The sequence below is a fragment of the Cervus elaphus genome, chromosome 4, assembly GCF_910594005.1.
Source record: "Cervus elaphus chromosome 4, mCerEla1.1, whole genome shotgun sequence".
Classification (NCBI taxonomy): domain Eukaryota; kingdom Metazoa; phylum Chordata; class Mammalia; order Artiodactyla; family Cervidae; genus Cervus; species Cervus elaphus.
The window spans coordinates 4,069,075-4,082,124 of record NC_057818.1 but is presented as its reverse complement, the minus strand read 5'-3'; the positions used below and the strand labels follow the sequence as shown (position 1 = coordinate 4,082,124).

At 40.7% G+C, this 13,050-nt stretch overlaps 1 protein-coding gene across 2 annotated transcripts in view; it reads left to right on the top strand.

The window, feature by feature from the left end:
- Positions 1 to 10,054, top strand: part of RFWD3 (ring finger and WD repeat domain 3) — a 33,417-nt gene extending 23,363 nt beyond the window's left edge. For both annotated transcript variants that reach the window (XM_043898047.1, XM_043898046.1), the window contains exons 9-13: positions 1,325 to 1,475; positions 2,255 to 2,431; positions 3,072 to 3,286; positions 4,521 to 4,732; positions 7,638 to 10,054. In XM_043898047.1, the coding sequence (XP_043753982.1) occupies positions 1,325 to 1,475; positions 2,255 to 2,431; positions 3,072 to 3,286; positions 4,521 to 4,732; positions 7,638 to 7,781 (899 nt within the window). In that variant the 3' untranslated portion in view covers positions 7,782 to 10,054. The remainder of the gene's footprint in view (positions 1 to 1,324; positions 1,476 to 2,254; positions 2,432 to 3,071; positions 3,287 to 4,520; positions 4,733 to 7,637) is intronic.
- Positions 10,055 to 13,050: the final 2,996 nt, after the last annotated feature.

The window sequence follows — 13,050 nt, the reverse complement described above, 5'->3', positions numbered from 1 at the left end:
CTATCTTTTTTTCAAGTGTCTTAACTCGCTTATTTATTTGGCTGCACTGGGTCTTAGTTGCATCATGCGGGATCTTTCCTTGCGGTTCTTGAGCTCTCTAGTTGCGACTAGCGTGCTTTAGAGTGCACAGGCTTCAGTAGTTGAAGTGCACGGGCTTAGTTGCTCTGTGGCATGTGGGATCTTAGTTTACAGACCAGGGATTGAACCCACATCTCCTACATTGCAAGACAAATTCTTAGCCACTGGACCACCAGGGAAGTCCCTCAAGGATCTCTTAAATCTAAGATTTGACAAATTTTGTTAGTGTATAACTCAGATAAAATATATATTTGATAAAATAAATGTGGTAAGAGAACAGAGTAACAAATAAAAGGACAAGTTTTTGGCTTTCTTTTCCCCTCTTGGAATGATATACATTAAGATACTTGATTTTACCTATTTTCATTCTGTTTCAGAAAAATGTAACGTCTTGACCACATGACACAGAAATTACTTATCTCCATTCTTTGTTGTTCACTCTCTCATCTACATTTTTGAGTCTCTGTGGTTCAGAAAGACTAGTCTTGCTTTCCTTTAAAAGCTTTATTATTACAGTAAAATTGATATACAGTAAACTTGCACATCCTTAATGTGATACACCATTTAGTGAGTATTGATGTGTGTATCAGTATATGTATACACTTCTAGGGAGGAGGGGGGAAAAAAATAAATAAATAAAAGCTTTATTATTACAGTAAAATTGATATACAGTAAACTTGCACATCCTTAATGTGATATACCATTTAGTGAGTATTGATGTGTGTATCAGTATATGTATACACTTCTAAAACCATCGTAACAATGAAGGTAATGAACATATCAGTTGCCCTGAAAGTTTGCTCAGGCTCTTTGTAATCCATCATCCACCTGTTCTTCCCTTCTCTTCCCATCCCAAGGCATCTACTTTCTATCTCGATATATTAGTTTATATTTTCTAGAATTGTACATGACTGGAGCCATACAGTGTTACTCTTTTTGTCTGGGTTCTTTCAACATAACTTTATAAAGATTATCCATATTATTATGTCTGTCAGTAGTTTATCTTTTTATTGCTGGGTAGTATTCCACTGTATGTATATATGATGGTTTCTCATATACTTGATAGACATTTGATATAGAATATACTTGTTAAATTATAACCTGGGAGTTATTTTCTTTGTTTGACTAGTTTTTCCCCAGAAACTGACATGCCAAGAGAGGTGAACAAAGGTGTTGCTTGAAATGGTAGTTTCCTTTGCTCTAAATTGACTTGCAGTGATGTGTTTCACTCTCATAAATTTGGCAGGCTTTGGTGTTAAGATGTTGAGTACTGCCAACATGAAAAGCAGTCAGTATATTCCTATGCATGGCAAACAAATACGTGGACTGGCTTTCAGCAGTCGATCCAAAGGCTTACTTCTCTCTGCTTCCCTGGACAGCACAATTAAACTGACCAGGTGAGTGCTTTGTGGGGAAGATGGGCCTTGGGATGCCTAGTGTTGAATAGCTTGGAAATTAGTGTCTGTGTTATGATGACCTTGGCTTTTGGGGTGGGGATGGGATGGGAGTTGTCCAAGGCATTGTTTTCTCAGATCCAGGTTCATTGAATTTTAAATGTATTGCTTTAAGAAGTGGACACAGCTTGTTACAAAACTGAATATGTGGTGGTCCATTTCTTTAAAATTATATATGCTACAAAATATATCTTAAACCATGCAAATACATATCTTTTGACTTTTCAAGAATGCTTCGGCTTAATTTTACCCCAAAACTCAGTGTATCAATTCTGTTATGTTTTATATATATGCTATGACTTATTTTAGTAGTATTGAAAAATAGAAGGAAAAAAAGAGAGGTTAAACACCAGAGTGTCATTAGTGACTACCTCTGTGTAGTTGGCTTATAACTTTTTATTTTTCTTATATGTGTTTTCTAATTTTTCAGTATTAAATATTGAATACCTGTGTCATAGGTAGCCGTGGAGAAGGATATAGGATCAGGGGAAGGAATGTACAGTTTATCTGTCCCTTTATCTTATTCTTCCTTACAGCTTAGGAGGAAAATCTGTATCCTCCAAAACAAATACTGTGGAATTAAGAGGAGTTCTGTCCGCAGACCTGAGGGCAAATTGGGAATCCATATAGTTTTGGTGTGTGGGTGTGTTCTTATCTTTACATCTTTGTCTGTATTTGATTTTTGTAATGCATAATTGTAAAAGTCTTTTGTAACTCTACAGCCTGGAAACAAATACGGTGGTCCAGACTTACAATGCTGGGCGGCCTGTCTGGAGCTGCTGCTGGTGTCTCGATGAAAACAATTACATCTATGCTGGACTGGTCAACGGTTCAATTCTGTTGTATGACCTTCGAAATACAAGCTCTCATGTCCAGGAGTTAGTACCTCAGAGAGCTAGGTAGGGAGCCACCTGAAAGTAACAGCTTTCTCTTGGACTATTATATTAATCCTCTCTTTTACTAGTGTTTCACAGTTGATCAGAATTTCTCACAGAGGGCAGATCTCTGAGTCCTCTGATCTGTTCTCACTTCAGAATCAGTAAGATCCTAGAGTTTGTGTTCATGATAGTTGACAATGGCAGAAAGTCCTTGTACCAAGTATAACCAGATTCATAGAATTACATGTCACAGTGTGCCAAAATAAAATAACTACTTTGTTCAGAACCCAACTCCACCATTTATGAGCTGAATTTCCTTCCTGACTTTTCTTGTGTGTGTGTGTGTCTAACCCCATTTCCAGAAGCTCCACAGCAGTCAGGCTACCTTGTGTTTGTAATCTTATACTGTTAAATTTCCTACTCCGTTTTTTCCCCACTGCTTTTAGAGCATGCAGAATCTCCTCTGAATCTGGGTGTGAAATATTTTATATATGCCCTTTTGTTCCTACAGAGTGGGTTGGTAGTTTTTACCAGATATCAGAGGACAGTGACTCACAAAAATTCCTTCCATAGAGGTAGTAATGTCCTTGACTCCTCACAGTGGGGCCTGAAGTAGCTCACATATTGGCAGGTGAGACTTTGTGTCCTTTCTTCCCCTCAGGTGCCCGCTGGTGTCCCTGTCATATGTGCCCAGAGCTGCGTCTGCTGCATTTCCATGTGGTGGGGTGTTGGCTGGAACCTTGGAGAATGCCTCTTTCTGGGAGCTGAAAATGGGTTTTACTCACTGGCCTCATGTGCTGCCCGTGGAGCCTGGGGGCTGCGTAGACTTTCAGGTAGAGAGCAGCACCTGCCACTGTCTTGTGACCTACAGGCCTGGTGAGTATTGTTGGGGTGTCCTCATGGCTTGGTTGGTTTGGAAGCAGGTTGGTAGAGGGGAGGAAAGGAGAGCTTGCCTTAGCTTTCAGGTGGTGCTGGTCAGCCCCTCACGGACTAACAGCTCTTGCTCCTGCAGGGAGCTTCTGTGGAGCCTGCCTCCCTGTCCCTCGCTTGTGTGAACTGGGACATACTTGGCCAGGTACTCCTTGGAAGTGGAATTAGCTGCTTTAGGATCCTCTCTGACTTAGGACAGTGATGGAATGAGGAGACCTGCTCTTCCAGCCTCTGAGCTACCCTTACATCAGTTTCATGTCTTCTGCTTGCCACTCAGTTCACTTACAAGGAAGGACCAGATGAAAGCAGTCATGTAGAGGGCCCAGACGCTAAGCTGTTAGCTGTTCTTCCTTATCTGGGGCCCCAAAGTTAAGTGGGGGAGTAGATGGACAACCATGGTGGCCCTAGCCAGCTGAACTTCTCACAGCTTCCAGAACCAGGACTGCAACCCTTGACCCACTATGCTTAAATACACAGGTTTTTTTTCTAGCTGAGAGATAATGAGTCTAATCTGGTGAGCTTTGATGGTCAAGTGGCTGTTTTGGTCAGAAATAGTCATTAAAGTGCCCATCCTTCTGCTAGTTGTGGGTTGACCTAATCATTTTAAGTTTTGCTTGAGCTGAGAAGCTGTGTCAGCAGACTCTCCTTTCCCTTTTGGACCCATCTCCTAGGTCGTCTATCTCCACGGATTTGCTATGATATGTAGAAAGCTTGGAGATCCCATTCTGTTCTCTGGCTTTTGTTTGTCTCTCAGCAGAACCACAGTGATACGTTTCCCCTTCTGTGATAATATGCTTTCACTGTATTTGTACAGTTCTGGGTATTAGTGGGGTCCTCACTGGGGGAAGGGAAAGACCTTGTAGCCCGAACCCTTAAGGAAGATAAAAACCCAAACAGAAGTCCAGCTGGATACAGTGATTTTCCTAAAAAGGCTAGCTCGTTCTCAGAATTGTTTCCCTCATAGACAAAACCTATTGTAGATAAGTTACTTCATCCTATAGCCCAGAGTTCTGAATTTGATTTGTGCTATATTATTTTGTTCTTACTATGTTTGGTAGCTATTTATGATGGTTTGGTAAAACTGCTTTTTCTACTCAACTGAGTTACAACCAAGTTTAGGTACTTGCTTAATTTCTTTGGACCATCCCTACAGATCAATACTGATTTCTCTTTCTCTTAGATAAAAATCACAACACCTTACGAAGTGTGCTTATGGAGATGTCCTATAAACTGGATAATGCTGGAGAGTCCATCTGCTCCTGCCATCCTGTACAAACATTCCTTGGGGGACCCTCCTGCAAATTGCTAACCAAGAGTGCCATTTTCCAAAATCCAGCAAATAATGGCAGCATCCTGGTGTGTACTGGGGATGAAGCATCAAAATCGGCCTTGGTGAGTAGTCAGTCAGTTTTTTATACTGATGTGTATAAAGCAAAAAACCAAAGTTCTCCATAATTGCACGTACCTTCATATGTGTATATGTGTGGTTGCTTAGTTTATTTTTTATAGAAGTCACACTTTATTGGGTTGGCCAAAAAGTTTGTTTTTTTCTGTTGGTGGCTCTAGTAGCACATAGTTGTCTTTAACTCCATTTGAAACAATTTTGTTAGATTGTATTGTGACAGCTATCATATCAGTGTGTATTAAAAATAAGACTTGTCAAAATTGGTGAATTTTTGTGTAGCCATTTTAATATTGACAGTGGAAGGGAAAAAGGCAATGTTTTCAGCATATTATGCTTTATTATCTCAAGAAAGGTAAAGACTTTGCTGAAATGCAGAAACAGATTTGTGCAGTATATGGAAAAAGTGCTGTGACTGAACATGTCGAAAGTGTTTTCGAAGTTTTGTGCTAGAGATTTCTCACTGGGCGATGCTCCACAGTCGGGTAGGTCAGTTGAAGTTGATAGCAATCAAATCGAGACATTAAATGAGAACAGTTAACATTATACCATGCAGGAGATAGCCAGCATACTCAAAATATCCAAATCAAGTGTGGAAGATCATTTATATCAGCCTGATTATGTTAATCACTTTGGTATCTGAGTTCCACGTAAGTTAAGTTAAAAACACCTTGACTGTATTTCTGCATGTGATTCTCTACTGAAATGTAATGAAAATGTTCTCTTTTTTAATACAAATTGTGATGGGCAGTGAAAAGTGGATACTGTACATTAATGTGGAATGGAAGAGATCCTGGGGCAAGCAAAATGAACCACCATCAACCACAACAAAGGCCATCTCCATCCAAAGAAGATGATACTGTATATGTGGTGGGATTGGAAAGGAGTCCTCTATTATGAGCTCCTTCCAAAAAACCAAACGATTAATTCCAACAAGTACTGCTCGCAATTAGACCAACTGAAATGAGCACTCAATGAAAAGTGTCCAGAATTAACGGAAAACACATACTCTTCCATCAGGATAATCCAAGACTGTGTGTTTCTTTGATGACCAGGCAAAAATTGTTAACAGCTTGGCTAGGAAGTTCTTATTAATCCGCTCTATTCACCAGTCATTGCACCTTTGTATTTCCATTTATTTATTTTAGTCTTTACAAAATTCTCTTAATGGAAGAAGTTTCAATTCTGTGGAAGACTGTAAAAAGCACTTAGAATAGTACTTTGCTCAAAAAGATAAAAAGTTCTTGGAAGATAAAGTTATGAAGTTGCCTGAAAAATGGCAGAAGGTAGTATAACAAAACGTTTGAGAAAGTTCTTGATGAAAATGGTCTTTTATTTTTACTTAAAAACATAAGGGAAAAAAAAACATAAGGAACTTTTTAGCCAACCCGATACATACTGCTTTCCCATTTAACTTCCTGTTTTGGTTATCTTTCCATACCAATATCTATAGATTGACATCATTCTTTACATGTGAGCTGTCGTGTTTTACGTGACCTATGTCAGATATCCTGCCTTTGTGCGACCTTGGGAAGGTTAGGGACAGGCAGTTTTACCCCCCAGGGGGTGCTTTCTCTGCAATGCTTTCAAAGTTTTGTGATGATAGACATATAGCTATATGTTTTAGGGGGAAAAAGGCACTACTGAAACCTCTATAAAAATAGTTGATCAATTCAAGATGACAGTAACAGATGAAAGGTTGGTGGGGAATTTTACAGTGGAGGGGTCAGCCTGTTACCACCTGAATAAATGATCAACTATTGTGTCACTGTTAGTGGCTTAAGCAGAAATAATTTGCCTCTTGGTGTAAGGCAAAATGAAGTACATGATGCCTAGATGTCCTTGAACCCATAGAATAGCACTGCCCAGTTAAGTCACATTAGCCATGTGATCACTTGAAATGTTAATGTGAATGAAAAACTTCATTGTTAAATTTTTATGTAATTGAAATGTAAAGAGGTGCATGTGGCTAATGGCAGCCGTACTGGATAGTGTCACTCTTCAGTCTAGTGCTTTTATTTACTGGAATTGCAGTGGATAAGAGAATAAGTTAAGTAATAGCACAGAAAGCAACAAACAAATCTAGGTTGTGGATGTCCTGTAGGACAACAGATCCTGCTTCCACAAGTCAGTGGCAGAAGGAGAAAAGAGTGGGGAGGTTGGATCTGCTCAAATTAAGAGAGGCTTATTAAAATTTATGACTACCAAGGGTAATGTGGACCTTATTTGAATCCTGAATCAAACAAAACCAATATAAAAAGAGACTATCAGAAAATTTTTATTTTGCACTATATGTTAGAGAATATTATGAAATTATTGTTCATTTTGTTAGGCATAGTGACATTGAGATGTAGGAAAATGTTTGTTTGTGTTTAAGAAATGTATACTTAAGTGTATAAGGGTAAAATGACATGATGCCAGCACAGAAAAAAAACAAAGCAGGTATGGTAAAACTTAGTCATCTGGGTGATGACCCATAGTACTATTTCACTTTTTATTACATGAATTTTTTGTCCATAATAAAAAATTTTTTAAAGGAGAAGAAAGCAGCAGTTAGAATACAGGTTCCGTGAGGGCAGAGATAGGGACTTATTGTCTTGCTGATCCTTGTTTCTCCTAAGAGAGTTCTTGGCACATAGACTGAAGGGGAGAATGCTAGGCTTGGTTTTCAGACCCACTCACAGGTAGACCATAATTGCGAATTACAGTAGGTGAGGCCGTGCGTGACTTATGTCAGATGTGCTGCTTTTGTGCAACCTTGTGAAGGTTAGGGACATTCTGTTTTACTCCCTGGGCAGTGCTGTCTCTGCAGTGCTTTCAGAGTTGTCTGATGATAAAGACTGCAAGTCCCGAGTTGAATTGAAGGACTCATGACCTTTATCTCTTCTTTTTTAGCTGTGGGATGCTGCCAGTGGCTCATTGCTTCAGGATCTGCAGGCCGATCAGCCTGTCTTGGACATCTGCCCATTTGAGGTGAATCATAACAGCTACTTGGCTACGTTAACAGAAAAGACGGTCCACATGTATAGGTGGGAGTGACCATGGTCTTGAAACTTATCAATCATGTTGCTGGTTAATGATACATGTTATTTGCTAATACCTCACAGCCCTGAGCAAGATCTGTGCTTATTGTCTGTGGCCTAGAACTTGTGGGATCATGGTTCCATTAGGTTAATATGATCCTGGGATTCCAGGTCAACAAAACACTATAGATGGTGTATCTTCAGGGTCCATCAAAAGAATAAGTGACGGGTACTCCATCAACATTACCCATTTCTTGGGTTAAAAGCCTTCATGAAAAAAAAAAAAAAAAGCCTTCATGAGTCTTTGTTGAGAATCAGTGTGTTTGACCAGACTTTCTGCTGGGCCTTGGAGAGCATCCCCCCTGCAGCCCCTTAGGATGTGAATGCACTCCGAGCATCTCCGGACGTGACACCCACCGAGTTGTCTTGTCACTTGACTGCATGACTTGGGACTAACCATTCTGATGCTCCTTGGAGGCAGCGTGGCTGCAGAAGTCTTCAGCTGAGCACAGGAGGGCACTCTACAGTCTTCTGAAGGATTCGACCTATTTCTGACCGTGTAGGCTGATAACCTTTTGGTAACTGGGTCTCGTCCCCACAGGACTGTGTGGTAGAGCTCACCTGGTCTGCTCTGTGGCAGGAACAGCTTAGTTCAGGGGTGCAGTGCCAGAACAGTGGTAAACCCAGTGATGACGGCAGCTGATGCCAGGTGTATGGGGTTCATCACAAGTGCCAGTCAAGGAGAGAGACCAGTTGTTTGAGCAGTGGGGAAGACTCACTTTTTTTCTAGCCAGCTAAGATCTCAGGATTGGTTTTATATAAGCCAGTGCTTTGAAAGCCACTCTTTGTGCTCACTAGGAAAAGATGAGCATATGTCAAAGCTCTTACTAGTATGAGAGATCAGGAGAAGGGGCTAACCAAGAGAGACTTACAAAAGAGAAGCTGCTTAGACTGCTGTGGAAAGCAGAAGAGGACTTGTCTCGAATTTTTAAAGAGTTTCTCTCTGAATAAAGTCCACCCCTTGGAGTAAGGAGCTATTCTTGAGCCTGTTTAGAACTCCCAGGTTAAAACCTGCCACCAGGTGAATCTGATGTTTGATTCCAGATTCCTCTGATTTGCCTCCTTCCCTAACTTTTTTTAAGAAAATGTTTTTAGTAAAATAGTTTTTCTCAGGAAGATAACAGTGGTTGGAGGCCTGCGTGGATTGCAGGGAGATGCCCACCAGCTTTCATTCCAACCCTGGATTGTCCCACTTTTGGAGCTGTATTTTTCTCCAGTAGAGGGTTCAGTTTATGTCTGTTTGCTTTGCAAAAGGCTGCTCTACTAAACTACTCTCCACCACAGAACATGTCTCAAGGCGTGCTCCCTGTTCTTGGGGAGCAGGATGACCAACTGTGATTTTCTTAAATAATTGTTGTAGAAATGTTATCATTTTTATTTTAAAACAGTTCTGATCTGTCAACTCCTGAGCTGTTGCCAGCATTTCTCACCAGCAGGGGCTTATTGCAGTAGATTTCCCCAGAGTTCCATGTTCTAGTTGTGTTTTTTAAAGAATGGCCTTCTTCTATTTAAGGACATCTTTCAAAAAGCCAGTTTCCAGAACCTGGGAAAGACCTCCCGTTTCTAGAAGAGTTATAACCTTTTGATACGTTGATAATTAAGATTAACTGCCCAGGCCTGGAGCTTCAGGAGCAGAAAAGGATTTGAATTAAAAAACAATCTGGTTTCAGCAGATGATAAGAGAGAGGAAACAAGTGGTCAGGCCCTGGCTGCCATAGTCTTTCGCTAGGGCAGAATGTGGCACAGGGTTAGGATTTGGCTAAAGTTGAAGTACACTTAGCTGATGCTGATTGAGATCCATCCCCACCCCCAAGCGTAGGAACCAAGGGACTTGTATTATTAGAGAAGTTGGAAGAATCTCATGCCTTACCAGTCCTTGCATTCCCCTAGTAAGTTTAGATGTTTGAGAAACAAAAATTTTTGTGACTGTGACTGATGTCTCCAATGGAAGAACTTCCCCTCACTCCTGCTCCCCTCCGCCTGGCAGCGGAGATGACATCTATCGATGCAGGCTCTGCCCCACCATCTTCCCTCACCCAGTCTCTGAGATTGTTTTCCCATTTGAGGGTTTGGAATTAAACAGACTCAAAAATATTTTCTTGTTATCTGTATCCTTGTACCTGCTTTGAAAACCAGACAGTGGGATCTCTATTCATGTCCTATGTTTTAATGTTTGTGTTTTATGTTTTAATGTAAAATATGAAAATAAAGCATTTACCATATGTTTCAGCTCCTGATGTCTTTTGTCTCTTTGAATGCTAAGAGGCAGGAATCTGTGTGCCTTTTGGAAAAGGGGTCTAATCCCAGACTGCCTTGTAGATTTCTTCATTTCATGTAGTACTGGGTCAGAATTACACAGGATGGCCCTTGGATCGAAAGTAAACATCTTATTTAAATTAATGAAGTAAGTTGAGGCAGTAGTTGGCAATTCTCTTTTACTGTTGCCTCTTAAGTCCCCAGCACTGGTCACTTGTCTGTTTACTCTCAGATTCAAGGGTCTAAATCCTGCAAACTACATTTGCTTACTGGCTTCCTGTTAGTCTCTAAGTCCAGAAGACTCTTCTGTGTGGGGAGGAGAGGACTTCCTCTTCTCTTTCTCCCAGTCTTCGGCCGTGGTAGCGGCACTGGGCACGTGTGGACGCCTGGGGTTCTGCTCAGCACAGCTCTGGCTACTTGCCTCAATTTCTTTGTTCTGTTCAGTTCAGGAATTCCTTTTGCTGTAAATCATGGTGTTCTGGGATTAGACTGGAAAGGATGAAAATGTTTTCCAGCTGAACAGCAAACAGGGTATACTAGATCGCAGGAGGACTAAATCCATAAGTTTAATATTGTCATGGAGCCATGTGCTCCAATAAAAAAAGAGGTAAAAAGTGCCTGGTAAAGAAGTAAACCCCAAATTACTAAGAAACCTAACACCACTGTTTGTCTTCCATAGTATTCTTTCCTTGGTTTCCCATCTCAGTGGTTGACTGTAAGTGAAATTTATAAAAATAAACATTTGTGTGTCCTTGTCCTTTAATCAGTTTGTTTGTTGGTAACAATCTCTTGTTTGTTTATCCCTTTGTAGTTTACACAGCCCCTTTCTAATACATTCATTTTTAAACAATGTTGTGGAGTAAATATTGTTATTCCAATATATAGAAGAAACAAGTTAAAAGTCAAGTTCAAGAGAAAACATGTAGGTGGCGTTTGATTAAATTTTACATATCCTATACTTACTTTACATATTCTATACTTAGCATTCACAATTAAAGCAGACAGTCATGTACTTGTGACATTTTACGTTCTTCCAAATGCCCTCATTTGTCTTGGGTTTCTGGGTGCTGAGGCTGGAATCACCACACAGGGTGATATCTGGGTATTTGACTGCTCTAATGGCCTGATCTAAGTGGAATCATACAGTATTTGTCTTCTTGTGACTGGCTTATTTCACTTCGCCTAATGTCTTCCAAGTTCATTCATGTTGTAGCATGTGTCACAATTTCCTTTCTTTTTAAGACAACAGTACTCCATTGTATACATGTACACCACATTTTGCTTATCCATTCATCTGTCAGTGGACAGGTGGGGTGCTTCCACATTTTAGCTATTGTGAATAATGTTACTGTGAACAAGGGTGTACAAATATCTCTGAGACCCTGCTTTCAGTTCTTTAGGTATATACTCAGAAGTGGAATTGTTGAATCATATGGCAATTCAGTTCTTAATTTGAGGAACTGCTATATTGTTTCTCCACAGCAGCTGTACCATTTTACATTCCTGCCAAACAATACATAAGAGTTTCAATTTCTCCACATCCTTTCCAACTCTTTTTATTTTCCGTTTTTTGTTTGGGGGGTTTTGTTTGTTTGTTTGACAGTAGCCATCTGAATGGTGTGAGGTGGTATCCCATTGTAGTTTTGATTTGTATTTCCCTAGTGATTAGTGATGTCGAGCATCTTTTCATGTGCTTATTGGCTGTTTGTATATCTTCTTTAGAGAAATGTTTACTCAAGTCCCTTGCTCACTTTTAAATTGGGTTGTTTGGTTTTTTTGTTGATGCCTAATCCTCTTTGGTTTTCTGCTTCCTGGTAGACCTAGATAACATAGGTAATGCCAGGAGTGTTCCAGGAAATGTGGTAAGATGGGGATGATTGAGGCCCAAGAATAATAAAGACCAAGTGGCATTGCTTTGCTTTCAGAAGCCAGGAGACCACAATTACCATTATTACCAGCAAGACTGAAGAACTGACCAAATGACCATCAGGGGACCAGGGAGAGAGAGCCAATAAAAGATAGCATCCCTGGGAGCAGAATAGACACAGCCAAAGAGGGTGCTTTTAAACGTCTATAAACAAAAAGTCCACGGGAAAGGAGAAACAGCAGGCTAAAGTTGGTCATCCCCACAGCACATGTTCCTTTGCTCAGTTTTTAGACCTGAGCCAGTTTTCAGATTCAGAACCCATTGATGAACAAGTAGCTGTGGACCTAGGAATAGACGCTATGACACCACCCAAGTGTATGATCCCTTCAGTCTTTTCCCCAGAGACTCATGGCCATTTACCTGGGACTATACACTGACAAGAGAAATAACCATATATTTGAAGGCTTTTTGGATATTTGATCGAGTTGTCTTTGGTATCAGACCAAAATTATCAACATAGGCCCCTGGCCCGTGGGGACCCTGTACTATAAATAAGAGTCCTGGCCAGATTATGGCTCACAATGGCCCTACTAGTGTGAACGCATCCAGTGCTCATTCCCCAGCCCCCAAATATGTAACTGGAAAGGATCTAAAATAGTCTAGAGACAGGAAGTTATTGTGAAAACAATCTAGCAACGTGTTTCTGGCTTGTGGGGTAAGAGTTATGACAGGAAAGGCCAAATGTAAACCTTGGAAACGGCTCTCAGCCACTGACTGGCACTTTCAGTGCCATGGTCCAGGTTCAATCCCTGGTCAAGGAACTAAGATCCTCCAAGCCACAAGGCATAACCAAAAACAAAAACAAGGTCTTATTGAGGGATGGAGGTTGGAGGATGGTGATTAGTGTCACTATGAAAATCTAAAGGATGCAAGAAGGACTCTGAAAGATGGTGGAGAGTGACAGATATCCCAGTGAGGAGAGCTTCAAGCTGTGCCCTGATCTTTCCACTGTGCGGAAGAAGTGGCTTAAGGTGAGAATATAAACAGATTGCCCGGGCAGGGTCCAACAGACTGTTCTGGGATAATGGCATGTGGTTGGGCT